Source organism: Colossoma macropomum, unplaced genomic scaffold, assembly GCF_904425465.1.
Source record: "Colossoma macropomum unplaced genomic scaffold, Colossoma_macropomum, whole genome shotgun sequence".
NCBI lineage: Eukaryota > Metazoa > Chordata > Actinopteri > Characiformes > Serrasalmidae > Colossoma > Colossoma macropomum.
The window spans coordinates 32,897,179-32,924,405 of record NW_023494806.1 but is presented as its reverse complement, the minus strand read 5'-3'; the positions used below and the strand labels follow the sequence as shown (position 1 = coordinate 32,924,405).

General features: G+C 41.2%; 1 protein-coding gene across 1 annotated transcript in view; it reads left to right on the top strand.

The window, feature by feature from the left end:
* The window catches only part of arvcfb (ARVCF delta catenin family member b), a 149,098-nt gene that overhangs the window by 79,563 nt on the left and 42,308 nt on the right, over positions 1 to 27,227 (top strand). Inside the window, exons 6-9 of the mRNA XM_036599157.1 lie at positions 2,858 to 2,975; positions 4,078 to 4,249; positions 8,623 to 8,640; positions 11,081 to 11,152. Coding sequence (XP_036455050.1) covers positions 2,858 to 2,975; positions 4,078 to 4,249; positions 8,623 to 8,640; positions 11,081 to 11,152 — 380 coding nt within the window. The remainder of the gene's footprint in view (positions 1 to 2,857; positions 2,976 to 4,077; positions 4,250 to 8,622; positions 8,641 to 11,080; positions 11,153 to 27,227) is intronic.

The following is a 27,227-nucleotide window of genomic DNA, read 5'->3' as shown; positions in this document are numbered from 1 at the left end:
AGAAGCATGTTTGACCAAAGAATGACTGCCAGCTGGTTCTTTCTTACATGTTACATTTATGCCTACAGATGTGACTTACTTATCCATAGCGACTTACAATTTATTCAAGATACAGATGCAGGCAAATGCAGCCTTGGAAGCCTTGCCCAGGGACTCTTATTGATGTAGCATGGTATGTTTGCCCAGGTGGGAAATCGAACCCCAGTCTGTTGCATATACAGCAGTGATATGTCCATTGAATGAAAAAGTTTCTTATTGTGAGAATGTATGTAATTCAAACAGCGGTACAGATTGTAGGTAAATGCATATGGAATAAACAGTAACTACTACTAGCATGTACCACCTACCACTGACCACTGAAACTCTCTTTTTCTCTGCCGTAATGAAAGGATAAAGGTCAGTAACAAAGTAAACATCATATCTGTAGGTAGGTTAGTAAATTGTTTTAATCGGAAGTGGAAAGATTCCTATAAGTAATTGCAACTTGTAGGGACATTCAGAGGCAACCTTTAGGTTGGTGACTCGTATCTATAATAACTATGAATGGACACAGCAGCAACAAGGCATATTACACAGAGGCGCATACCAGAAATTGAAGTTTCTCAGTGTTCCATTATGTTTGGACTACATATGTTATTCAGGTCCATATGTTCACAAAACACTGTAAAAGATGGAAGCCAGTCAGTCTGCTCTGCTGGAGCTGTCTGTACTGCAGCTTACTGGAGGGTGGGAGGATGGAAAAGCAGGTAGTTGCGGTTGTGAACACCATCCGTCTCTTGGCTTTCTGGAGCATGGCCACTGCAGATGTGCTGCTGGATGATTGAGGGAGGGTGAGGAAGGGTGTAAAACTGGAGTTGAAACAACACTGCCTCTGTTCAGTTAAGCTCCGGAGGTCCCCGTGCCTGCTCGTGTTGTCTCCTGTTAGCATTAGTTATTACCGCCACAAAGATGCAGAACTTGAAGGTTCCAGAACCCAGCATAACATAGTGTTCATGCTCTGAAATGCTTCCCAGTGCCTCAGTTCAGGCACAATGCACTATATTCTTATGAGATGTACAATCTATTCTGTCTCAAATCAAGTGGCTAGGGAGTTGCATGATGCAGACCAGCATGATGCAGACATTACCTTCTTCAAAAACACAAAGTAATCCAGTCATTCTATCAGTTATTTCTGAAAAGTACTAATGTCTAAATTGTAAATAGCTAATAGCTAGCTTAGCAGAGAAAGTTATTAGCTCATTTACCACTATCTTCAAATTAGACTAGTTAAAGATTAAGAAAGACTATGAAAATTGGTAGAACAAGAACTCTTTTATCGACTAGCCCTAGTTTCATTTCACTGCATATTTGAGACTCTTTATCTAACTAATTACAATAGGCAAACAGTTGAGGCTGTACAACCTGAGGAGGGGTCTGCTTACGTAGCCCCCTGAATTACTACAAATATAGCCTATAAGGCACTTTCATGTTGCCAGCCCAGAGTAATCAGCCCAAAATGTTATCGACAGTCTTGACCCTCTCAACTTCCCGCACTTGAATTGTTAGAGAAGTACTTGAGTCATGGTCGGTTCAGTTAATGAAGGCCTTGGTAATTAACCAAAGGATTGAATCATGCAACTTAGAGTAGTTAAACTCTGCAGTTAAACTCTGCAGTTCTCCTAGATTGCAGTTATACAGTCTTGCTTTGGAAATATTTTCTGTTTTAGAGTGGAGTGAAGTGGAGGTCCCTGATGGTCTGACACTCTAATGATCTTACGGTGGTTAAGGATAGGGTCTTTTCAACATGTCAAAATAGTGACGCACTGATGATGCTGTAACTCATCTTCTTTCGGGCTTGCACAAGGACTTAGATTCTCTTAAGCCGAGAAAACTAAAGCCATTTTTCTTTGTTTCCTGTCTAAAAAAGGTGCAACTGTTCTTGGCTGGTTTTTGGTCAGCTTTAAAAGAAAATCTTTAATCCAGTTTCTGATCCCGAATGTAGGACACTAGGTGGCCAATCAGTTACATCACCGGGTCAGTTAACTACCAGTAATTGCACAGTCCAGGACTTAAAACTGGATTCAAGGTCCGGATTTGAAGACCCACCCTATACCAGTAGAAGTAGCTCATCTTTTGTTGTTCCTTTTCATGGCATAGTTAGTAATTGAATTAGATAATGAGAGGAGAAACCACTAGATATTGAACACTTAACTTCTGAAAGACCTGCTTGCCCCCTCAGCGGGCCTGCCATGAATAGTCAGTGGACCTCATTCACCAACCATTCTTAAGAAGAAATTTCTTCTTAAAACAGACTTACGGTTTTCACGAAGATTCTGACATTGACCAAAGTTTTCTTGTTTGGGATTTGTTCTAATCCACATACACTCGAGCACAAAGGTGCGAACAATTGCTTCGTTTAAGAACACATCATAAATCTGACATAGACTTTTAGACTCTTAGAACCTTTCTCAAGAACAAATTTAAGAAAAAACTTAGAAAAGTATTGGTGATGGAGGCCCAGTGTCCCTAACTGACTGAATGACTGACTGACATTTTCTTCCAAAATACAAACAAATTGTGATATTTAAGTTTGTTCCCTGGTTAATGTGTTAGTATATTACATACTTTTGCATACAACTGTGTGTGTGTGTGGGTATTTGTAGTATTAAAAAAAGAGAATATCATTGATTACAGTAATATGCTGCTGTCATTTACAGCCTTGTGAAAATAGTTTTATACTGCATTTGAAATACAGTATGTTATCATTACTGTAAACAAACATGCTGTAAATATTAATTGCAGTAAGTTATTGTGCAATTACAAAGTTATATTTTCATACTGTGGGGTTTCTGATGAAGCTGTGTCTGTGTGTGTGCAGGAACGTGAGCTCAGACGGTGCAGAGGCGCGCAGGAGGCTGCGAGAGTGTGACGGGCTGGTGGACGCTCTGCTCCATGCTCTGCAGTCAGCAGTAGGCAAAAAGGACATGGACAACAAGGTCAGAGTCCACTTCATTTGATTAGACCTGCACATACACACGTGTTTTTTTTTAGATTCAATGCAGTTTTTGATTCTGAGGTCAAGATTCGATTTGGTTTTATAAGCTGTTAAGGCAGACGCATAAAAGTGTCCGTTCTGAATGACCTTATGCGCTCACTCAGGAAAAAAATTGTCCAACGAGATGTGAAGCCTGTTGCAAGTGGGGACACCCACATGATGTTCAGGTTCATGGGGTAATATTTCACATGTTAAAGGTGTTCTTTATAAATAAAAGTTCTCCAATAGAACTCGCAACGTCTGCCACACAGTCTAACAAAATAAACCTCAAAGATCAGAACGCCTAGAATTTATAAGGTCTTCACCAAAGAGCCTACACTCTTAAAAATGATGGTTTCTTAAGGGTTCTTTAGTAAAGAAAATGGTCTATATAGAACCATGTACACTCAAAGAACCATTTGTATGATTAAAGGGTTCTTTATGTCGTGAAAGCGTTCTTCAGGTTGATTGAGAATGTGCTGTAGATGGTTCTATATAGAAACTGTTTGAAAAATGTTCTTTATTGCACCAAAAGGGTTCTTCTCTGTGACGATGTCAAGCATGTAACAATAGAAGAACGCTTTTTGGTGCTATATAGAACCCTTTTTGAAAAGGTTCTGTATAAAACCATAGAAAATACACTGTCCATCAGTCTGAAGAACACTTTCATGATGCAACGAATCCTTTAATCATGCAAGGCATTCTTGAAGTGTTCACGGTTCTATATAGAACCATTTTCTTTACTAAAGAACCTTTGAGGGACGATTTTTTAAGTGGGTAGTTAGTCCTGAAGAACGCCTGCCTTTCATATTGTCATTTTACCTGCTCTTACACACCTGATCCACCTGATCAGCTAGTCATCAAGCCCTTGCTTAGATGGAATGGATGTATTAGAGCAGGTAGAACCCTTAAATGTGCAGGGAAGGGCTTTTCTAGGACCCCGGTACACCTTACCTGTGAAACTTTACCTTTTGGTCCAGTACAGCCTTAGTCAGTTCAATAGACTTTTCTAGCACTTGTACAAGTCAGTAGTTGCATTGTTCCTCTCTCCATCTGTCTCCCAGTCTGTAGAGAACTGTGTGTGCATAATGAGGAACCTGTCCTACCATGTGCACAAAGAGGTCCCGGGGGCTGAGAAGTATCTGGACCCGTCAGCGCTGCAGGCTCCAGGCTCCGCAGGGCCTCAGAGGAAGAAGAAGGACGATGCTGGCTGCTTCGGCGGGAAGAAGGCCAAAGGTCAGTCTCTCAGTCTCCGTCTTGTTTGAGTCCTTTCCTTACACACAATAACAGCAAAAGGAGCGTGTTATTGCAAATAACATAGCTGTGATTTGGTCAGCAAATGGGGCAATTTAACCTGCTTGTGGTTCGAAATCCAGAAGGTTAGTAAAACCCAACACAAGTGAGAAGGTAGGGCTAACAGCAGAACCAGTGACCAAATGCAAAGAGGCTACTGCTCACTGGGCAGATTGCCCTTTTCAGCATTAATTGGTGAGCTGAGCACCACTTAGCATCTCTCTATTGCTGCATCATAGCCAGAGTGAGACCTTAAATGTCCATAGTAGGTAACCTGACTTGAAATCTACACCGAAAAAGTCTTTTGAGATAAACAGACAAATATTAATCATCTGTTACAACACCTCAGCCAACTTTATTAGCCTTGTCATGTCGTAACCTATTTCACCTTGAAGTTTTTAGCTCAGAAACAGGGAGGCTGTGAACAGTCAGTTAGCTGTGTAAATGTGAAAAATATCCAATAACATAATTATTGTTGAGTAAGTTCTATTTCATTAAATCTATATGAGTGTAGTGAAAACTTGAGGTCAGTTTTAGCTTAAATTTGCATGTAGAAAGCCCACTTGCCTGCGATGCCTCCGTGCGACACTTCTCTACAGTGCTTCCCTGCGACGCTTCCTTGTGATGCCTAACTATAACACTTCATTGCAAAGGTGCCCAGCAACATCTCCCTGCGATGCTTTCCTGAGCTGCCTCCCTGTGACGCCTCCCTGCAACATTTCCCCTCAAATAAAATCTTAAAAATAAACCGGGCCAACCCGAATTGCTAAAGCCTAGGTTGGCCCATGTGTTATAAATTGCACATGGCCATAATTCAACTTATTTTCTAGAAAGTTTTTACTTGTTTAAGTACATTTTATCTAGTGAAATTGTCTTATTCAATTAACAGATAACATTGCTTGTTTTAAGAAATAATATAAAAAAATAAGTAAAAATGACTACAAATTATCTTCTTGGGAAAAAAGGAGATAAATATCAGCTGTATTATTGGCTTTCTTCTGGCAAAAAAAGTAGTTCTACCACCAGTGGCGTATTGCAGATGTTGTTGTTACTTAGCAACTGGTAGTTAGGGAAATAATGCAGGTATGGTAAAAAAAATAAATAAATCTTTGCTGTTATCAGATATAATGACACAGGTAGAACACTTTTTCAGCCGATGAGATGTGTGGTTGGAACTAATTGTTGTATAATACCTTTTTGAGAAGAGCTTCAAATCATAAGCAAACAGGAATCAGTGTTAGGGCTGAACGATTAATTGTTTTTATATCAAAATTGCAATTTTTTTTTCCAGATTGCAAGAGCTGTGAGTGACCAGATCGTTTAGCCTTAGTCAGAGGTGAACTTCATCCATTGAGAAGCCTTGAGGAGCCACAATGGCCCTTTCTCATTTGCGTAAAAAAGAGTTCAGATTAGATCACATTTAACGACGTACAAGCTACTCTGCATCTGATTCATGAAACTTTCGTATGATATGGAAAAAAGCAGAGATTTGAGTGCAAATGATGAATCAGTGTCAGTGCGTGAAATCAAGCGCCTGCCTACCAGCACCTCATTTAAATACCGTATATATCCTTTATCCTAATTCATGCAGATGTTTCAGAAGAGAGGCATTATAATGACAGCATTCAGTGGCTCGCAAGCCAACGGTTGTGCTTGTAGCCGCTGTTTGAAGTTGGGCAGTGAGTGCACTGCTCCCCCTACTGACCAAACTTTATAGTGCTAAAATTAACACGACTGGAGAGAATAAAATGTCAAATAAACTAAACATCTAAGTTAACATATTTGAACACTGTCTTATTGCAGCCTCTGCACTAGCTGTTTTTTATTGTTTATTTTTTGAGTGGAGTCAGTAGTATAAAACGAAAGCACAGTGTAAAATGTCTTTAAATGGAATGTGGAATAGCATTTGTTTATACTGATGTGCATGCAAAAGCACATCCACTTTTGTGCTGGGTTGTACTGGGTTGCCGTATGCACACCTTATTAGTATTATTGTTATTTTCTATTTATATTCTTGTTATTGTTATTATGGATGATATTGATTATACTTTTGATTAGTTAACAGCATTTTTTATTTATCTTTTTAACTCTTTGTTAGCTTTGTCTTTGTCATAGCGATAGCTGTTGCATGTCTACAGTGACTCAGAGACAGTTAAATAGGTGCAAGTAGGAATTCACTGATAAAGCTGCGCTGTATGCTTGTGTGGAGCTGGCTGCTCTACTGTGAAGTCGTCTTGAGGCAGTCAGTCCAGCTCTGGTGGGCGTTCTACAGACAGTGCCAGCGGGACCCACTTTTTCCTTGATCCTATTAAAGGTCTATATTAATCCACATGGTCAGAAATGACTTCAGCTAGTGACAAACAGGTGCGGCAGTTCCCAAACGCCTGGAGTCGTGAGTCATAGCATTTAATTAATTCTACCGCTTGAGTGTAAGCGTCGATCCTGCCGTGGCCCTGTCCAAGTCTACAGGGGAGAGCCAATTAAGCTGCCAAAACAACCTAAAACCTCAATGTGTTTAAATCGCACGGCCGCCGATCATGATAGCAGCCCCTGCTGCATGTACACAACAGCTAATGAGGGCTAGTTATCCGTTTAAGGGCCCTGGAGGTACACTTTGAAGGAGCAAAATGACCTACATTTAAACTGCTAAATGCCTCAAATCTCCCTCCACGTGAAGCTTTATGTTTCTGGAGAGCTTTTTATAGCCCTCCCTCTAAAAACAGTCTCCCAGCAATTTGTTACCTGAGTTAAAAAGGGATAATTTGGCCTAAATCTTGACAATTTAATTATTAGCAACAGAGAATAGCATGTGAGCATCTGCTCTGGCTTAGTGCAATTTCAAATGGTTGCATTTGTTTGTTTATTTATATATTTGTTTAGAAAGGTAAATACACATGTTGAGCAGTATTCCAAAGCAGATCTAGCACTCTTAGCTAAAGTTTAACCATGTTAAGTTCAGATTCTATCTTAAGCAGGACTGAAAACAACTTTTCTGGTTAGCATAAACCAAAACATCAAAGATCGAGTTTCCTGTGACTGTCCTAGTACAAGGATTTCGGTATCGTTGTAGTGTGAGGAGAACTTCAAGGTACTCTCTGGAAGCAAAGATGTGACGCTAGCTTTAGCTATAGGTGCCACTATGGGTGTTAAAAAATGTTCTGATCCCATAAAAGATGTTTAATTTTGGTGGAGGAGTGTGGGCATACAGTTTTGTGCAAATTCATGTAATATCCAGTCATTAAATACAAGTTATTCATTTTTCAGCATCAGAAAAAAATGGTCTATCCACTCTTTGCCTTTATTACAGCCTCCATTTTGTTCAAGAGACTCCCTTTCAGAAATCTGCAGGGACATTTTTCCACACCTCCAAAGTTTAGTCTTAGAAGTTGGTTGCATTTTGGAAACTTTCCTTTGGCTTCCCCCCTATAGCTCCTCAAAAATGGCCATGTTTTAGTCATTTTAATCCATTTTAGATTCTCATTAGAAATTTGAAAGCAGCTGAGGTGAGTTTGGGTAGGTGCTTGTCTAAATGTTAGTGTCTCTTTGAAGGGGAACATAATGTCAGTGAGATCTATGGGAGCAGCTTTTGCTGGAAGGACGCAACTGTAGCTGGTTGCTTTTAAGCCTGGAAGGACGGAACAGTGGATTCAATATTATAGTTGGTGTAGGAGGCATACTCACTCCTTGACTTATAAGTAACCTTAGTGACCTGTTTTCACTGGCCATTCACCTTTACTCTAATAAAGAGCACAGTTTTTAATTTGGTTACAAAAGGAGATATATTTACAGAAAAGACTCGGGACACCAAACATGTCTTGGCTGATCAACTATGTTTGGGGTAAGAGGAAATTCACCTTGTTCCTGGAGAACTCTTTAGACTCTGCACCCTCTCCCTGCAGTTTGTTACCTGAATTGAAAGCTTTGCTTACAAAACTCTCGACAGTTGACGAGCTAAGACATAATGCTAATGCGCTTTTCAGGTTGAAAACAGGCCCTGCTTAGGAATGGAGGAAAAGAACCATGTGGTCAGTCAGTGAAAAGGCAGGCAGATCACACTCACACAGCTAGAAGAGCATGGACGACCTGACAAGAGCAGTATTAGTCATTCCCTGGAGAATACATTTGAAGAAACTAAAGAAAACCAATTTTCCTCGCGTGCTCCTGCTTTGCTTATGTAGCTTTAAACTGCTCACTGTCTGCTTTAGGACATGAGCACACATCCGCACACAAACACTCAAATACACATCCCTTTTCACGCCTGTTCTTTCTCTTTGCTTGTTTTTTGGCCGTGCTGCTGCTGCGCTGGCTAACTGTAGAGGAATGGTTTAATCAAGGTGAGTTTCTCTTTCTGCTCCCTTTTTCTTTCTTTATCATATTCTTTCAGTCTAAGTCTCCATTTCTGGTCTGTAAACTCCTGTCCGGGGGGCCATTCTTTGAGACCTTAGCCGTCTATCCATGTGTGTCCATATGTGCGTTCTATTCATTATAACTTGTCTGCTGTTTGCATGTGTCTGTGAGTTGTGCGTAGTTTTTGCCCTGCCCATTGCTTTAATGTACACTTATTAGGGACACCAGACCTGTATCTGCACTCTTTGTCCATTTTATCAGGTCTGCTTACTAAATACACTGAAGAGCCAAAACAATATGTCCACTCACAGATGAAGAGAATAACATTGATCTTCACGTATCCAACAGGTCGACTACAAGAACCAACAGTTTGCCTATCGTCTCACATATTCCAGACCTTGATTGTCTCATCATAGTGGTGCATGTCAAGGTCTGGAATATATGAAACGGTAAGCATACTGTTGGTTCTTGTAGTCGACCTGCTGGATGCTCTGACTCAGTTGAGTGGCCGTAACAATCTGGCCCTTGTCAAAATCGCACAGGTCTTCACTCATCCAACAGTTTGCTTACCATCTCATATATTCCAGACCTTGCCATGCACCACTATGATGAGACAATCAAGGTCTGGAATATGTGAGACGATAGGCAAACTGTTGGTTCTTGTAGTCGACCTGTTGGATACGTGAAGACCAGAACGATTTTGACAATGACCAAATTGTTACGGCCATGGTTTGTGGGTATTCCCAGTCAACAGTGGTACATACCTTTCAAAAATGGTCCAAGCAGGGACAGATCATGACCCAACGAAAGGGTGTTGAGCGCCCAAGGCTCATCGATGCATGAGGGCAACAAAGGTCACAATACACAATGCTTCAAGCGTGGAAAATGCACCTTGGAGCAATGAAAGAAGGTAGTGAGGTTCAAGGTGTTGACCTGGCCTCAAAATTCTCCAGTCCCTTCAGATATTGTGGAGTCTATTCTTGGCACATGGAGGACCAACAGCACATTAGGCAGGTGGTCATAATGTTTAAAAAGTTGTAGTTCTACAATTACAGGTTGTTAGTCATTCTGTTTCTTGGCAAAGTTTGTTAGCCCCCCTTTGGCCCTTTCATGAATGCGCATAAGCCCCACAGGACCTCCACAGATCAGGTATTGTTTAGGTGGCAGATTCTCAGTGACATGGTAGTGACATGATACTGAGTGTTAAACTGGTACAAGTGGATCAGGTACAGCAGTGATGCTGGAGTTTTTAACAATATGTCGCAATACCTACCAACAACACGGCTGAATTTAACATTTGATTTACTAAGGCTGCAGCTTATCACACAGTCTGTGCATAGCCCTGTGCCCTAATAACTGCTCGCTCCTGAGCTGCATGGTCAAAAAGGTGAAATAATGTAGCCATCAACAAGCTTAGACTAGATACATACAAAGCACACAAGCAGAGTGCATCGAATTTGTACCTGAAAATGGCAATAAGGCAAGTCTGTGCCTTTCCACTAGTACACTAAGGTTATTAATCTGTGATCATGCATTTTGCCGTCATTTCCACTGCCAAGTGACCCCGTACTGTACCTGAGTACCCATGCTGAATTTGGTTATCCTTCTTGTTGGTGTACCAAGCATGTTAAGCAGGAATGTACGGGTGGAGCTGGTAATGGTGTAAACCACTGACTGGTCAAATGCAAATGCCAGAATTGCTGTCTGTGACTCTTCACATAAAACCAAATGTTCAGGAAAAGGTAAAGCAGAGTTTGAAGCTTCTGCATTGTTGCTACTGTTCTTTGGGTTTACTGTTAATGCTAGATTTGCATATGAAATCATGTGACCACACAAGCTAAAGAGAACTCCTGTTTCTGTTATATGATGCGATGCGAAACAGGCATAACAGAGTGGACAGTAAGTGTTTAACCTGTAGCAGCACTTCTGTGCCTGATCCACTTGTACCAGAGCAACACTCTCTACGACTGCCGTGCTGAGAATGATCCACCACCCAAATATCTGCTCAGTGGAGTCTTGTGGAGGTCCTGACAATTGAAGAACAGGGTAAAGAGGGGCTAACAAGTAGATGGACTACAGTCTGTAATTGTAGAACTACAAAGTGCACTTATATGGTAAGTGGACCTGACAAAATGGACAATACGCATAGATACGGTAGTACCTAATAAAGTGGCCAGTGAGTATAGTTATGTGTTAGTGGGGCAATATTCATTAGACTACTCTGCTGTAGACATCTCCTCACTCTTACATTATGCATTATTAAGAGGTTGGGGGGGGGGCACTACAAGCCATTAGACTGTAGTGTGAGGAATGTATAGTCATTCTGTGGTGTATCTGCATGTATGTCTGAGATGAACTTGACATTTTCACTCTCCAGAGGTTTTCCTCTACAAAATGACTCTGTCTCTCTTTCTTGTCTTCTATCAGGGAGGAGAAATGGAGAGAATGACAAAAGCTATGACACGCTGGACCTCCCCAAGCGCTCAGAGCCCACTAAAGGTATGTCCAGACCTGGCAGTTAGCATCAGCACATCTCTGACCTTTCCTCGGAGCAGCTGTCACTTCCGTCAGAGCTGCTGGCAGAAGCCGAGGAGTTTTAAACTTCTCAGACTTCCCATCAAATTACTCTCAACCCAAGTGGAGTATATGCATTCCTGTAGAACAGGACTCAGAGGTCAGAATTTTTCCACATGGCCTATACGATCTAATTATGCTTCATCCAAAAATGAGTTCTTTCATAGGTGCTGTTTTTGCTTTAGCAAAAAATTCCTTTCAGCCTAATGAGAATTCCTAGCGCGCAACTCAGTTTTGTCAAAATACATACATTTGGTGTATTAATCAAATTAGATCAGAGTAGTATTTATGTTGTGTAATCAATGTCTTTAGGAATAAACACCTGATTTACAGCCTAAGCAGAAAATTCAGCTGTTTCAACATCGCTGGCTAGATAAGTTCACATCGTAGCCTGCAACTCTAGCTACTGTAAAGGCCTCTACACACCCAAAACAGCTTTTTTTTTTTTTAGTTTCAACACCCCTGGTCAAATTACATGTTATGTTGATTTTCTGTTTTTCATTTTAAGCTGCTTTTGGAGATGCCAGCACCTAACCACATTAAACCTTTTGGGCCAACATTTGGCCAAGTAGATGCTAGGTCACAGCCAATCTGTCATCTTGGCTGTTGTCTTACCAACACCAGAGACAACAGTGATTGATTGAGTGAGGTCTGAAAGTTTGCAAAAATGGACATTGGGTGAAAAAAATTGCCTACAGAAAAATTAAACATACATGAAGGTCTTAACATGACTGAAGTACCGTAATCGCCATATGTGTAAACTGTACACAACCTACAGTATGTTGCACTTCTCATGCTTGTTGAAAGCAAATGAATTCAGATAGTTTGAGAGTTGTTCTGTGCAAACCACCTGTGCTGAGGTTGCACCTATATCTGCAGCTACCACATCAAAGTAAAGGAAGGCTGATGCACACTGATGCAGGTGCAGGCACATGCATGGGCATTTCTGAGGGGCAGGGGGTCAAGGGAAAAACATGAACGTGAAATAAATCCATTGCAACTTTATTTTTAAATGAAACAAGCGTAGTGTTAAGGGAATAAAATACTGCCCAATCAGAGATTTGAACCCCAATCCCCTGTGTACAAGGCTCCGTCTATCCCAGTGGTCACCAACCCTGCTCCTGGATATACCTTCCTGAAGGCTTTAGCTCTAATCCTACTTGACGCCACCTCACCTATCTGACTATTGCCTTTGGAAGTCCTTAATTAGCTAAATGAAGTGTGTTTGGTTGGAGGTGAAGCAGGAGTAGTGACCACTGCTCTGTGCTAGGTCTGTGAGTTATAATTCTTGTATTTGACTATAACTGAAACTTTAACAAGTTATTATCAGCCCTTACTGCCAGTTGTTTGGTTGTTGTTCAAAATAACCACATTATGGAATGTAAATATTTCTTAAACAGACATTGTCAGTGCTTTATTGGTGAGATTTTCTGTACTGTGGTGATGCATGCAGGTCAAAATTACTGAGGGGAAATCTCTACAGAAAGCTTGTTGAACCGAAGCCAACCAACTAACTCTATTCCCAGAGCAAGGCCTCGCCTCGCCTCGCTGAAATAGATTATTATACATGCCAACCAAGAGGTTACTTGTACAGTCTGAGGGCAAAAGGGCAGTGGCTCAAGCCCCCCGGGGTGGATCTGTGCACGTGCCTACGCAAATGAGCCAGGAAATGATTGCAGTAATTAAAGTACTGGACTACTATGAGGGATTTGGTTGTCAGGCCTGGCAAAAGAAGTTGGCCCCAGTTTAGTTTGCCGACTAGTACTATGTTAGTACTCCAGGTTAGGACAAGAAAAATTTCTGAAATAAGCTTTTGTTTATGTATACACACTGCAGGGTGGACCAAAACGTGCTTTGTTTTTAATGCAGCTGATTAAAAACTCTGTGAAGTCTGGGGTGTGGAAGTTTTTTCGGGAAGAGGCTTTGTTTGAAGGCAGATCCTGTGCTTGTAGAGGAAAGGCACTCAAGAAACCTCAGGGAATCACCACATACCACAAAACAATACACCCCCCCCCACCAACCTATTGTCTCTGTGACAAAATACAGCTGTGTTCCTGAGAGAGAAAGTGAAAGTGTTGAGCGGTGGTGTATTTGGGGATGCTGTGATTAGCAATCCCTGCTATAAAAAAACAGTATAGACCAGCATAGCTGGTCACCAGCAAAACTAGAATATGTTGTGTTTTGGATGCTGGTAATGCAGGTCAACCAGCATGACCATGGTGGGTGAGCAGCTAAACTAGCACTAGACCAGCATAAACCATGGAATTCATGCTGGTCTGTGCTGTATTTGTCAGCATCTACCTGCATCTTTTAAACACATCGTGCTACAGGTTTAGCAGTACGAATCAAAGATGGTAAACATGTTTTTGCTGTGGATGACTAGCACACTAGTTCAGACTGATGATAGCATGCTGCTAAACTTTGTTGTAGAGGCTCAGGCACAAGTTGCGTTGAATAGTTTGGCCAAAAATCACGTTTACACAATTTCCCAATTTCTCCGTTACCCCAAAAGTAGTTTATCAGCCAAGTGTCTGAAGTACTTCTTTTTTAGCAGTGTACCTACGAGGCTAATGTAGTGTTAAGCATGTTAGCTTAAGTACTGACAAAAATCCAGACTTCTTCATGGCCACTGCTACCGTTTTTAGCTATGTGGCATGTCAGAAACTTCAACTTTACTTGCTTGAAATGTTTTTGATTTTATGTGTTAACACAACTGTAATATGTCAGTTTTTTCTCATATTTGTGAGTAAGAAAGTGTATTATACTGTACTTTGTGAAAAAAAAGACTGACTGAAAATGAGCGTGTTGCCAATGATAAAGCAGAGATAGTGTGACTGGCTTTGGAACAGCTTTTTTGCGAACTAGACTAACTACCTGATGTTAGCTAGGTCCAGAAACAGTGAAAGTGAATATTTTTCGGACACCCTAACATGTTGGCACACCATCTGAGTACCTTGTGTAGAAGATGACGAGTCCTCATCAGCAGCCGAGACTGTACCGGTTAGCTCTGTTAGCATATTAGCTCATCTGAAGAGGCAGCCTCTATCACTCATCCATCTCCAAAACCTGCTGATTTCCCTCAGGTATTTTTTGAATACTTAAACATGTTTTCAAATGCATTCCTCTTATGTGGTTCTGAATTATGTTGGCCTCCTAACACCACACTATAACCTAAAAAGCCTACAGCCCTGTGTTAATTTCAGCCGATTTTTTTCCTTTCCAGCGTTCAGCTGACCATATGTTCATTAACACGTACGGATACTGAAATATCAGAATTAGTCAGAATACACATCCCTAAACTCAATGCATTTTGAGGCGAGAGTGGGATGATTTAGATGTGCAGTTAGCATGTTGCTAATTGGTGAAGTACAAGCTTTTATTACCTTACAGCTCCAGTGCAAAACTAAAATGGCAAATTTGTAGCTACGTTTGGGGTATAAGGGGAAATTGTGTTCATCTGAATTTTCTTTTCTAAACTGTTCATTATGTTGTTTATATGGGCAGCATAGGAGCTGCAGTAATGTATATGCTTCCTGTTTTTCTATTATCTCTGTCTATCATGTTGTGACGAAACCTCCCAAATAGTAACTTTACAGAAGGAAAAAACTTTGAATGGACGTTAATGAAACAAGATTTCTTTCCAAGCAGCTCTGAGTGTTTCTATTGCTCCATTCAACATGAAATTTTACTCACAAATGGAGATAAAACGTTTTGTTCCGACAGTAACGATATGTCCCTAGCCACATTACTAACTAATGGAAGGTGATTAACGTCAATAGCATTTTCTCACTCTCTGAAATTTGCCACATTAGCTAGTGGGTTCCTTGTTAAACTAGATCACAATTAATTGAGCTGGTTTATGGGGGTAAGCCGATTTTTCCCTTTCAGTGTTTCAGACCTGAGCAAGCAGATGAGTTTAAAGGACTGTGATTAGGGCTTTTCAGAGGCTTGCACCACTAGCCACAGTTACGCTATGCTCATTAATGGGACTCAATTGAAAATAATCTCCAGTCCTGTGTGGTTTGGGAGGTGTTGATTGTGTTGTCGTCAGGGACCGATGCTCATTTAGTGGACACAACTGAAGCACCTCTTGCGTAACACAACTTGTCATGGTGCTCCAGCGGAATTAAATGCTTTCATATTACCAAAATGTTGAACTACAATATTCTGCCAAAGGCTTTTTAGTCTCAGTCCTCTCTTAGCTTGTGCATAAGGGAGGTTGACCTGTATTTCAGGAAAACAGGTTTGAGACAATATCTGCTCTTTTAAAAAGTACCAGATGAACTGAACTGAACTGAATGGGTTCAAATGCTTTGTAGCTTACTGGACCTAAGAATCTTTACAAATTAACAAGGGGGGTTCCTAAGTAGGCCTATGCAAATACCACAACCATCCATGGCCCGAGTCCAACAGAGTCCATGGATGGTCCTTCTTCTTCCTCATCACTCAGCATGATGCTAGCCAACATTAGCATCTGTTAGCTCATGTAAAAGAGTTAGCAGTTCGCATTCTCCTTCACTTGTCATGCTGTGTTAGCAGTGGTTTGAAAAGATGCAGTGGAGCTTCATGTGTCTATGAGGAAGCGTGTACTAGCCTTCACCCTACCAGCATGGTAGAATCGTGTAGAAACCTGAAAATTGGGGAGAACCTAGGTAGAGGATGGGAATTAGCTGTGACTAAATTGGCATTAAAAATTCGTAAAGATACAAAAAATGCCCAAAAAGAAATGGAAAACACAAAAACACAAAAATGAAAATCAACAACAAACAGTTGTAGCAATGCAGCAGTGGTTGATTTGTAGGCCTAATGCTATATAAAATAGCTTTATAAGCTAATCTATAGGTTTGCTGGCACAGAACTACTGTTTATGCTGAGAACAAACTGAAACAAATATCACTGGAAGCCTGCTGTCTTGTCTGGAGGAAAAGATCTGAGTGAAATGTTGATGACTCTGAGAATCACCTCAGCTGCCCCGGCAGTTGGTAAAAGCTGTGACAAACACACGCAATCACATGCCTCTGTAAGAGGATGCTGGACTGAAATCTGCACACCAGCCTGCCACCAGGGGTAAGCTCTTAGCCAAGCAAATCCCTCATTTTATTTATTTTTTTCCTTCCATCCCGAGCTGGAATGAAGAGCAGACAAGGACACAAAAGTGTGTTTGCTCCTCTGCTGAACCTGTAACATTACAACATCCAAAATGTGTGACTCTCAGGTACAACATTCAAACCTAGAAGCTATGCTTTTCAGAGAGGGTGGTTCTTATGATCTGGTTTGATATACTGTCACATGTTAAGTCTCATTATCTCCTTTTTCTGATGAGATTAGATATAATCTACTTGCTTACGTCAATGGAGTTTCCAAAACTGGAGTTCCCAAAATGATTAGAAGCTACGGAGAAAGTGGGACTCCTAACAACCACCTGGAAGACCACACCACAAATGTCGCCTTCAGATAAACAGCATTTAAAGCTTTCATCTTTGAGAGAGAGGAGAAAATCAAGCTCCACACTTGCTTCAGATCTGAAATAATCCACAGCCATCCTTCCACTGTGAGAAGACAACTCAGCGCAATGGGCCTGAAAGGATGTGTAGCTGTTCAAGAAGCCCTCACTGACTTGTACATAATGGTCATTTTGACTGGAGATTAATTACACAAAGGGTGGTCTCTGACTTTTGCCCAGGACTGCAGGCATGTCAACATCTCTGGAGCATCCTGGTTATTACACAGCTGGAAATTTGGGAATGCTGTCAAACCTGGTTGTCCAGGGACGCTGCACATTCCAGCTGCAGGTCAGACCATTCAGACAGGCCGAGAACTCTGTGCTTTTCTTTGTTTTCTGATGTAGAAAACAAGACGTACCGAGACGTCGTCTGGATGTTGATGACAACATGCATCGATTCGATGATTCACTGATGAACACTGATATTCACATTGTTGGAAAAGCCCAAATCTTGGCAAGCTCCCAAACTGCCCCCTTTGCATTATTCATCACTCTGATGGAGGGAAAAAAGAGGTTAGAAGAGAAAGAGGTGGTAGAGGAGTAATTAAGGGATCGGTGGGAAGCAGTAATTAAAGCCAGAGAGCATCAGCAGCAGCACACGCGTGTTAACTCAAACACCGTATCTGCCTTTTACCTGAACAGCACAACACTCACTCTCTCTCTCTCTCTCTCTCTCTCTTTCTCTCTCTCTCTCTCTCTGACTCTACCACTCTATCACTCGCTCATGCACACACAGACTGAAGCAGGGCTTCCAAGCACAGGCTCGAACTCAGGCGTATAGCGGGAAATCCTGAGAGAGAGAGAGCGTCACAGATTAATCTGCACCTGTTTATGTCTCTCTCTCATTCTCCCGTTCCGTACGGTGGATGATGACTCAACCTCATTCACCTCAGAGACGCTTCCTCTGCCTGTGAGCGTCCCGCCGCGGCCTGCTGCACCTGCACTCCTCCCTTATGCTAATCGAGGAACTGCAGCACGGAGAAGCCCCGAACGCACAAACACAAAGCGCCAAACAGAGAAAGAGAGAGAGCTTTATTTAAACTCAGACTGACATCAGTACTTGAAGAATTTCATAAAAGGGAATTCCACCAGTCTTCATAATGTTAGGGAGTTTCTCTTTTGAGTCTTGGTTCATCTCAGTGGTTCTTTCTCATGTTCTTAGGGGGTTTATCCCTTTTATATCTTGGTTCCTCTCAGTGGTTTGGCCTCATGCGCTTAGGGAGTTTCTCCTTTTGACTCCTGGTTCCTGTTGTGGTTCTTCTACATGTTCTTAGGGAATTTCTCCTTTTGAGTCTTGGCTCCTCTCAGTGGTTCTTCCTCATGTTCTTAGGGAGGTTCTGCTTTTGAGTTTTGGTTGCTCTCCATAGTTCTTCCTCATGCTCTGAAGGAGTTTCTCCTTTTGGGTCTTGGTTCCTCTCAGTGTTTCTTTGTAATGCTCTTAAGGGAGGTTCTCATTTTGAGTGTTGGTTCCTCTTAGTGGTTCATCATTGTGCTCTAAGCACATTCTGTTTTTTAAAGTTAGTTGGTAAAGTTGGTTTAAAGTTGTTTGTTCCTCAAGATCTTGGGGAGTTTCTACTTTTAAGTTTTTTTCCCTACTGAACTGATTTAGTCACGATTCACTGAAGCAAAGTGCACTGAATTGAGTGACGGACAGAGAAAGCGCGAGGCTGCGTCGGTCAGAAGTCCAGCGTCTTTCATGATAAAAGACGGCTTCGATTAACTAAAGACGAGAGGAAAGGAGAGTGAAGCGATGAACGGCTGATCTGTTTGCTCATTGTTTTCCGCCGGGAGGAGGTCGATAGCGTATATGGCAGCGTTCAAGCAATACTTAATTAGAGCGAAAGATGATATTGACAGCTCCTCGGAGAAAAAACTCTCTCTCGCCCGTGCTGGGAAGTTAACTAGCTGGCGTGATTGGTGTTACATTGAACATGTCCTCCCTCCTTAACAAGTGGAGCCAGTGACTGTGGCGTGTCATTAGACTCCAGCAGGCCTCCTCTGATCATTAGGCTTCAGAAGCTCTTGTTTCATTGTTTTGCTCTCTTACGCCTCAGATTTATGGCCTCTATTTTCCACACCTTGCACTGAGGAGAAGAGACAAACATCCTGAGACACCTTGGTTTACAGATGCTCGAAGACTTAATTACTTCTCCTCTACTGTCGCTTAGAAAAGTTATGATTGTCATTTTGATATATGTCATTATTTGTCTGCGAGGCGAAACAACTTGAAATGGTTGGATACTTTGTATAGCAAGTCTGCTAGCTACACACTTAGACTCAAAGGTTCCTTAGTAAAGGGAATGGTTCTATTTAGAACCAAGTTCTATATAAAATCATTTCATGTTCAAATGGTTCTTTGCATGGTGAACGTACTCTTCAGATTGATGGATAATGTGTTGTATATGGTTCTATATAGCACCATAAATGGTTCTTCTATTGTTACTAGCTTAACATCATTACTAAAGAACCTTTGAAGAACCATGTTTTTAAGAGTGTAGCATAATAGCTAATCCATCTGAAGTTTAAAGAGATCTTTAACTAAAACTTCAGGTAGATTAGCTGAAAACTAAAGATAGATTAGCTTTCGTGCTAGCTAGCATATTTGCTGTCCAAACTAAGTGCTAGCTAATGTTTCAAGTTGTTTTCTGTTTTACTGCATTCAGTAACTTTGTGAGGGAGTTTTTAGTGGTCAGTGGAATTCTCATTTAAACTAATCTAATTCTGATCTTACTATGAGTCTGTTTTACCCAACTGTCTTCCATCGCTACGTGATCCCAGGTGGTTGCTAATGTGTTGCTAAACTGTGGCTATGGTATCCCAGGTGGTTGCTAATGTGTTGCTAATCTGTGCCTGTGGTATCCCAGGTGGTTGCTAATGTGTTGCTAAACTGTGGCTATGGTATCCCAGGTGGCTGCTAAACTGTGGTTATGGTATCCCAGGTGATTGCTAATGTGTTGCTAAACTGTGGCTATCGTATCCCAGGTGGTTGCTAATGTGTTGCTAAACTGTGGCTATGGTGTCCCAGGTGGTTTCCAATGTGTTGCTAAACAGTGGCTTTGGCATCCCACGCAGTTGCTAATGTGTTGCTAGACTGTGGCTATGGTATCCCAGGTGGTTGCTAATGTGTTGCTGAACTGTGGCTATGGTATCCCAGGTGGTTTCCAATGTGTTGCTAAACTGTGGCTATGGTATCCCAGGCAGTTGCTAATGTGTTGCTAGACTGTGGCTATGGTATCCCAGGTGGCTGCTAAACTGTGGCTATGGTATCCCAGGTGGTTGCTAATGTGTTGCTAAACTGTGGCTATCGTATCCCAGGTGGTTCCTAATGTGTTGCTGAACTGTGGCTATGGTGTCCCAGGTGGTTTCCAATGTGTTGCTAGACTGTGGCCCACGTGGTTGCTAAGATGTTTCTAGGCCATTGCTGTGGAATTCCACATGGTTGCTAAAGTGTTGTATGGCTATTGCTGTATTATTCCAGGTGGTTGTTAAGGCATTGCTAAGCTGTTGCTATCATACCCTAGGTGGTTGCTAATAAATATTATATATATATATATATATATATATATATATATATATATATATATATATATGTGTAGGAGAGTTTGTATGTATTTGAATTTTCTCAGCATTCTGTCATTCATTTTGTTTAGGGAAGAAAATCATATGAACGCCTGAACAAAAAAGTGTCCAGAGTACAATGCATTCTTCACCCACACGGCCTTTTACACAGCTAATAATAAATATAGAGCAAAATATCTAACTACTTTAGCACAGGTTTGCCATTCTGGATATTATAAATATCTCACTTACTCATGCATACACGCTGTGTGTAAACATATACTACACATTCTAGAAATTAGGTATAAAATGACATGTAAATGTCAGAATTATTGCGATGTACTCCCAACATGATTGGACGTACATGTACCCCAGTTTGGGAACTGCTGGTTTACAAAAACACAAACATCTGATTAGACTATTCTTTCTTCTTCCTTTCTCAAGCTTCTTTTTTTGTTTTTCAGTCTTTCTGTTGTCTTTCTTTTTCAGACTTTTTTCTTGTGCTTATTTTTCTTGATTAAATGTTCTTTTTTCCCTTCATTTTTCCTTTTCAAGCCCTTTGTGTTTTTCTTTTTACTTTCGTTTTCATTCTTTCCTTCTTTATTTGCTGCTTTCTCTCTACCTCTCATTTTCCTCTTTCCCCTCTGTCATCCATCACAAAGACAGCTCTATCTTTCCTATCCTCTTTTCTGTCTCTCTCTCCTCTGTTACTTCTTTCTCCCTGGTGTCAGAATTCCCACTCCGGCTCCATGCTGCTGGAGCGTATCTCTCACTGCTGGCTTGCCTTTCCACATTTGGAGATAAACGTGTCTTTGTCAGTGCTGGTGGAACAGCAGCCGCCGAAGGACGATTTGTCCAGACAGGCTGGTTTTAGTCCTGTGCTAAATTACATTCCCGCTTATTCATCACTGGATCATTCATACAGCAACATCTTGTAGCCATTTCCTGGTCAGTTAGGCTCTGGCTGGACAATATGATGATATATTTCTCCATATTGTTCATGAAAATAGCTGTTCCACTGGGCTGTGCTGTTGTGAGTGAATAGCTAGACTTTTTCTAGACGGCTCACTTTGCCACAAAGTCTACTGATGTAGCAACTGTTCAAAGTTTAAGCTGCTAATTTCAGATTGGGGAACAGAACTTAACCACTTTGGCTAAAATATGTGATGTGTGCGTTATCGTTAGCAGGAAAATCTTTCTGATAATTATGGTTCTGATAATTATGTTCTTCTTCGTTTTGTACTCTTCTTCTTCTCTTTTATTCTTATTTTTCTGACAGATGTTTGCCGCATAACTCATCCCGCAGTTTTCGAGATATCAACACTGTTCTATCTCCAGAATATCCAGGCTGATTGTGTAATTCGGGCTTGTATACAGCTTTTTGATTGGACGCATGCTTTTCAAACAATGTTGGTTAAATTCCGATTTTTTTCCCTTTTTTTTTCTCCTATAGAGTCCCATTCATTTTCGCCACCACACAAACTCTATTACTTTGTTGCCCTACAGCCACCAAACTACATGTACTCACTAAGGGTATTACCTCAAACTTTACTGCACAGCCATACTGACCCATATTCCTCTATGTGTCATTTATTCATCCCTTGTTCCTCGCATAGAGTCCCATTCATTTTCACCCAAACCTCAGCCCTGTTTTTTTGCTTTGCCCAACAGACACCAAAATGCACGTACTCACTCAGGGCAGGTCCCCAAGCTCTAATCCACAGCCATACTCACCTGCACTCCTCCACTCTTTTTTTTTATCCCTCGTTCCTCACATAGACTCCCATTCATTTCTAACAACACATAGCTAACACTTGGCAACTCCCTATGAACAACTAAAGAAACACCCTATACACCATGGCAACTGCCTACCAGCATTTTAGCAACCACATGGGATACCATAGCAACTGCTTAGTGACAACTTAGCAACTGCCTGGGATACCATAGTAACCACCTAGCAGTAACCTAGCAGGAAGTGGGAACCATCAGGAAATGCACGTTTTTAGTTATCATTACACCTGGATTTCTGCATAGCATTCGAGACTTAGCAAACCTTGCCTAGACATGCTTTGATTGATTCTGTCTAGCCTTGTCTTAGAAAAACTGTCGTTGAACACATTTGCTGAACGATCCTTTTGTAAGTGTCATTAAATTTGATATGTTAAAAGTGTTCTTTTAATGCACTCAAAGCTACACATCCCCTCTCTGCTGCTTTAATGGACACTCTAATGCTTTTTTTGCCAGCAAGCCACTGTGTGTCTGTGACTAGATTATTCCTGAATTTAGATACTGAATGCCAGCTGCTGCTGTACCCCCCATGGAGCTGGCAGGCTGCAACAGAAGAATGGCAGCTTCATCCTGCCGTGCCTTGCCAATCATTATCACGCACTCGCACACACAAACACTACCCACTGCGCCAGCAGAACCCACTCCTTCACAACAAATGATCATCAGTCTCCATGTGATCTTGAGAGACTTGTCAATGCGAGAAATCTCTCGACTCACTGTGAAAAGGCGACAATGAAAGGGGCCTTTTCCCCATTATTCTGCTGATTTAAGTCCAGTTTGCTGTGTTTCCTTCGTACTCTCACTCACTGGCCACTTTATTAGAAACATCCACCTTGTACTTCAACTTACTGTCCACTTTATTAGAAATGCCCACCTTGTGCTTCCACTCACTGGCCACTTTATTAGAAACACCTGCCTTGTGCTTCCACTCACTGGCCACTTTATTAGAAACACTCACCTTGTACTTCCAATAACTGGCCACATTTTTAGAAACACCTACCCTGTACTTCCAATAACTGTCCACTTTATTAGAAACACCCTCCTTGTGCTTCCACTCACTGGCCACTTTATTAGAAACACCTACTTTGTGCTTTCACTCCCTGGCCACTTTATTAGGAACATCTACCTTATACTTTCTATAATTGACCACTTTATTATCTGAGAGACAAAGTTGCATTACTGCATCCTTACTATCTGCATAAAGAGGCACTGTCCTCCGGCAGCAGGTAACAGAGTGTGTGTGTGTGTGTGTGTGTGTGAGCTGGTGGAGGCCGGCGGCAGGCTTAATGATGGGTGTAATGCATGATGCCCATCGTTAATCTTGTGTAATTGTTTGTGAAAACGAGCCCTTCGCGCTCGGCCTGCTATCTAAGAGACGCCACTTTTACTAGAGCAGGTGTTCTATGAGCTCGCTGACTCACACACACACAAACACGCCACTCACAGCTGCAGTCTGCACTTAAAAAACTCTTCACCTGAAAATGACAACTGGCCCTGGACAGTTTCTAATAATTACCAACCTTTAGGAGCCTTTCTGAATGCCCTGCTTTTGTCTCTCATTCTCCTGCTAGTTTGTTTAAAGGATGCATAATCTTGTTCGTCACAGCTCAGGCTTTTCACATAGATGTTCTGAAACATCCTTTCGCTTGTGTTATACGATATTTAGTTGTTTTGCTTTACTTCCTTAGAATTTAGGAGGAAAGATTCTACAGTAAAAAGTAATGCAAACTATTTTTTCCAAATGTAAAAAGCTTAAAAATATACAATTGCATAGGGTTACACCCTGGTGGACACTTTGTCCTACTGATCTGAACTTGCACTGCCCACTTCATTAGAAACATCGACCTTATGGGTCATTGCCTCTAAACAGCCTGAAACCATGTCCATAAATATTTGAATGTCGGTCATCATACAGATAAACAATATTCATATCATTTAGTAGATCAATTTAAGCTCTTTATGATGAGTGGGTCTATGTTTCTAATAAAGTGGGCAGTGCAAGTTCAGATCAGTAGGACAAAGTGTCCACCAGGGTGTAACCGTATTGGTGACCACACCAAAGTCTGCACGTTTCATCTTTCCCAAACATGTTTATCAAAATGAAATTTCAGCCATGAACCTCAACGCTTTGTAGAGAATGACCTTGAAGTCCGTCCAGAGTCTGGAGTTTTCATTCAGAAGTGCTTTGGTTACAGTCGTTTGAAGCCGGTTTGTGGCTGTTTGAGCTCAGCTTATGTGTGTGTGCGAGCATCATGATGAGGTTTTAATAGCAGTGCTACACCAAGTTAATGTCTGCTTCTTTCACAGACATTATTGGGTAAAAATTTTCTAGAACCCTGCATAACGTTCACATAATGTTCATATAACTATGCCACAAACAGGGTGTGGCAGATCTCATGTGCTGTCATGAGGTGTCAAGATTGATATTGTTTAATAACAACTGTTATCGTTACAGCTAATTGTAATGAATTTGAGCTCAAAGTGCAGACTTTTAGCTTTAATTTGAGGGTATTACCATGCAAATCAGATGAGCTGCATAGGAACTATAACCATATTCACATGTAGCCCCCCATTTTTAGAGGCTTAAAAGTAATTAGACATACTAATATAATCACAAATTAAATTGTATTGCTTGCAAATCCTTTGCAGTCAGTGACTGCCTGAAATCTAGAACGTTTAGACATCACTAGACGTGGAGTTTTTCCCTGATGATGCTCTTCCAGACATTTAATGCAGCTGTCATCAGTTCCTGCTTGTTCTTGGGGCATCTTGCCTTCAGTTTTGCCTTCAGTAAGCGAAATACATGCTCAATCATGGCCTTTTCAAAACATTCCATTTCTTTGCTATAATTGAATTGCTTTCTCAGTATGCTTAAGGTTATTGTCCATCTGTACTGTGAATCACCGTCCAATGAGTTTTGAAGCATTTGCCTGAATTCTAAGCAGACAATATAGCCTTATGCACTTCAGAATTCATCCTGCTGCACTTATCAGTAGTCACATTATTGATAAATCCAAGAGAATCTGTTCCATACATGCACCATAACACTACCTCCACCATGCTTTTCAGATGAGGTGGTATGCTCATGAGTCATGATCCCTTCCTTCCCTTCTCCGTACTCTTCTCTTCCCAATATTCTGTATACCAGCTGATCATTGTCTGTCCGTAGGATGTTTTTTCCAGAACTGTCAAGGCTTTTTTAGACGTTTATTGGCAAACATGTCCTGTTTTTGAGGCTTACATCTTGCGGTAAACCCTGTATATTTAATCTAGTGAAGTCTTCTCGTGATTGTTGACTTCCTGGAAGGTTTCTTGATCTGGCCAACTTTGAAGAGGTTTTTCTTCACCAAGGAAAGAATTCTTCTCTCATCCACCACAGGTGTTTTCTGGGGTCTTCTAGGCCTTTTGGTGTATCTGAGCTCATCAGTATCCTTTCTTTTTAAGCACCAAATACATCGGCGCACAAAATAAACTGGTCACACCTAATATTTATTTTAAGGGAATAACACACACCTGACCATGAAACAACTGAGCAGCCAATTCTCCCCTAAAAATGGAGAGACTTTGTATGAAAATGGTTGTAATTCCTACACCATCCACCAACTTGGATGTAAATACCGTCGAATTAAAGCTGAAAATGTCTCACTTCCAATATACATTGGTAGACAGCTAAAATAGCAATGATGATGTCAACGTCCAAATATTTATTGACCTTACTGTATGACATGTTTACGGCATGGGTATATCAATGTCATTTAGCAGGATTCAATTAAAGCAGTACTCATTATCAACTGGATTTGATTCAGTCATCAGATCCTGCTACAACTCCCAGCTTTATTCCAGGCTGCTTCCTTTCACACTCCCACACAAAGCCATGGACATACACTTTCGGGCAGGGAAGGCGAAAACAAGGTGACCATGAAGGCGCTGTTACATGCTTGTTAACAGCTGTGCTGTACATCTTGTTTTTGCACTGAGAGGCAGAAGCAGCGAGAGAGAAAAAGAGAGAGAAAGAAGGCGCAATAGTGATACTGATAGTGATAGCGGTAGTGGCACCTTTTAGACTGGGTGAGTAAGTGATTGTATGTAAATCCCGGAGAGGGCCTTCGTTGCACTCTCACAACGATGATGGATGATGCATCAGTGGCCAAGAGAGGTAACGAAGGATGGATGGAGGGATACAGTGGAGGTGAGAGGAGAACAGGAACAGGAGAGATGTGGATACTTAGCAAGAGGAGAAGCAGCATATGAAGAATGGGACATGACACCAGGCGTGCGGGGGGAAATCCCAAGGCAGTCCGGCTGAATCAGACACATCGACCTAAGCCGGCGTCCCGGCAACCTTGAGCTGCCTTTTCTAGCCAAGAAACAAAGGAACAAAAGACTTAAAGAGCAACGCTAATGACCTTTTAACATGCCTCCCTTCCCTGCTCCACTCCAGGATTCTCAGTTAATGGTAGCAGGTCGTTGAAATGTTATCATGGATGGGTCAATCATGAAAAGACACTGTCCAAATAACTGTAACATTAACCTGTCTAGCACTAGTGTTAGCGACATTACCAGTAACATGGGCCAGTCACAGTTAACATAAGAGAAATACTAGCTAGCTTGGTAGTTAACTAGCTTAGCTGACTGCCCAAAGAAAAACATCTATGCCCAAAATAATAACTTTACAGGAGAAGGCAAAAATGTTTTTTACTTTTAATGTAAGTCAATGTAAAGAGATTTTATTCTAAATGATCTTGGAGCATTTCTGTTGGTCTGTTCATCAGGAAATTTTGATATGATGTCAAAAGCAACTGCCGTGTTCAAATGATGCAGAAAAATAAAAATTGCTAAAAAAAACAGAGAGACATGTTTTTAGGATGGCGGTGAAATGATAAAAGACCATTTGTGCTAAGCTGGCTAGTGAGCGAGCTAGTTACCCGGCTAGATAAGCCAAATGTGCTAGCTTGCTTAGCTGGCTATAATAGCTGGCTCGCTAAGGTAGCTAGCTGTAATCATTGGCTACAACAAAAAACTTTTTCAGAGATAATTGGTTGAATTTTAGACATATAAGCAACCAAAAGAACATATGACAAAATACCAAATGTATTAGCTAGCTGGCGATAGTAACTGGCTTGCTAAGGTAGCTAGCTATAATCATTAGCT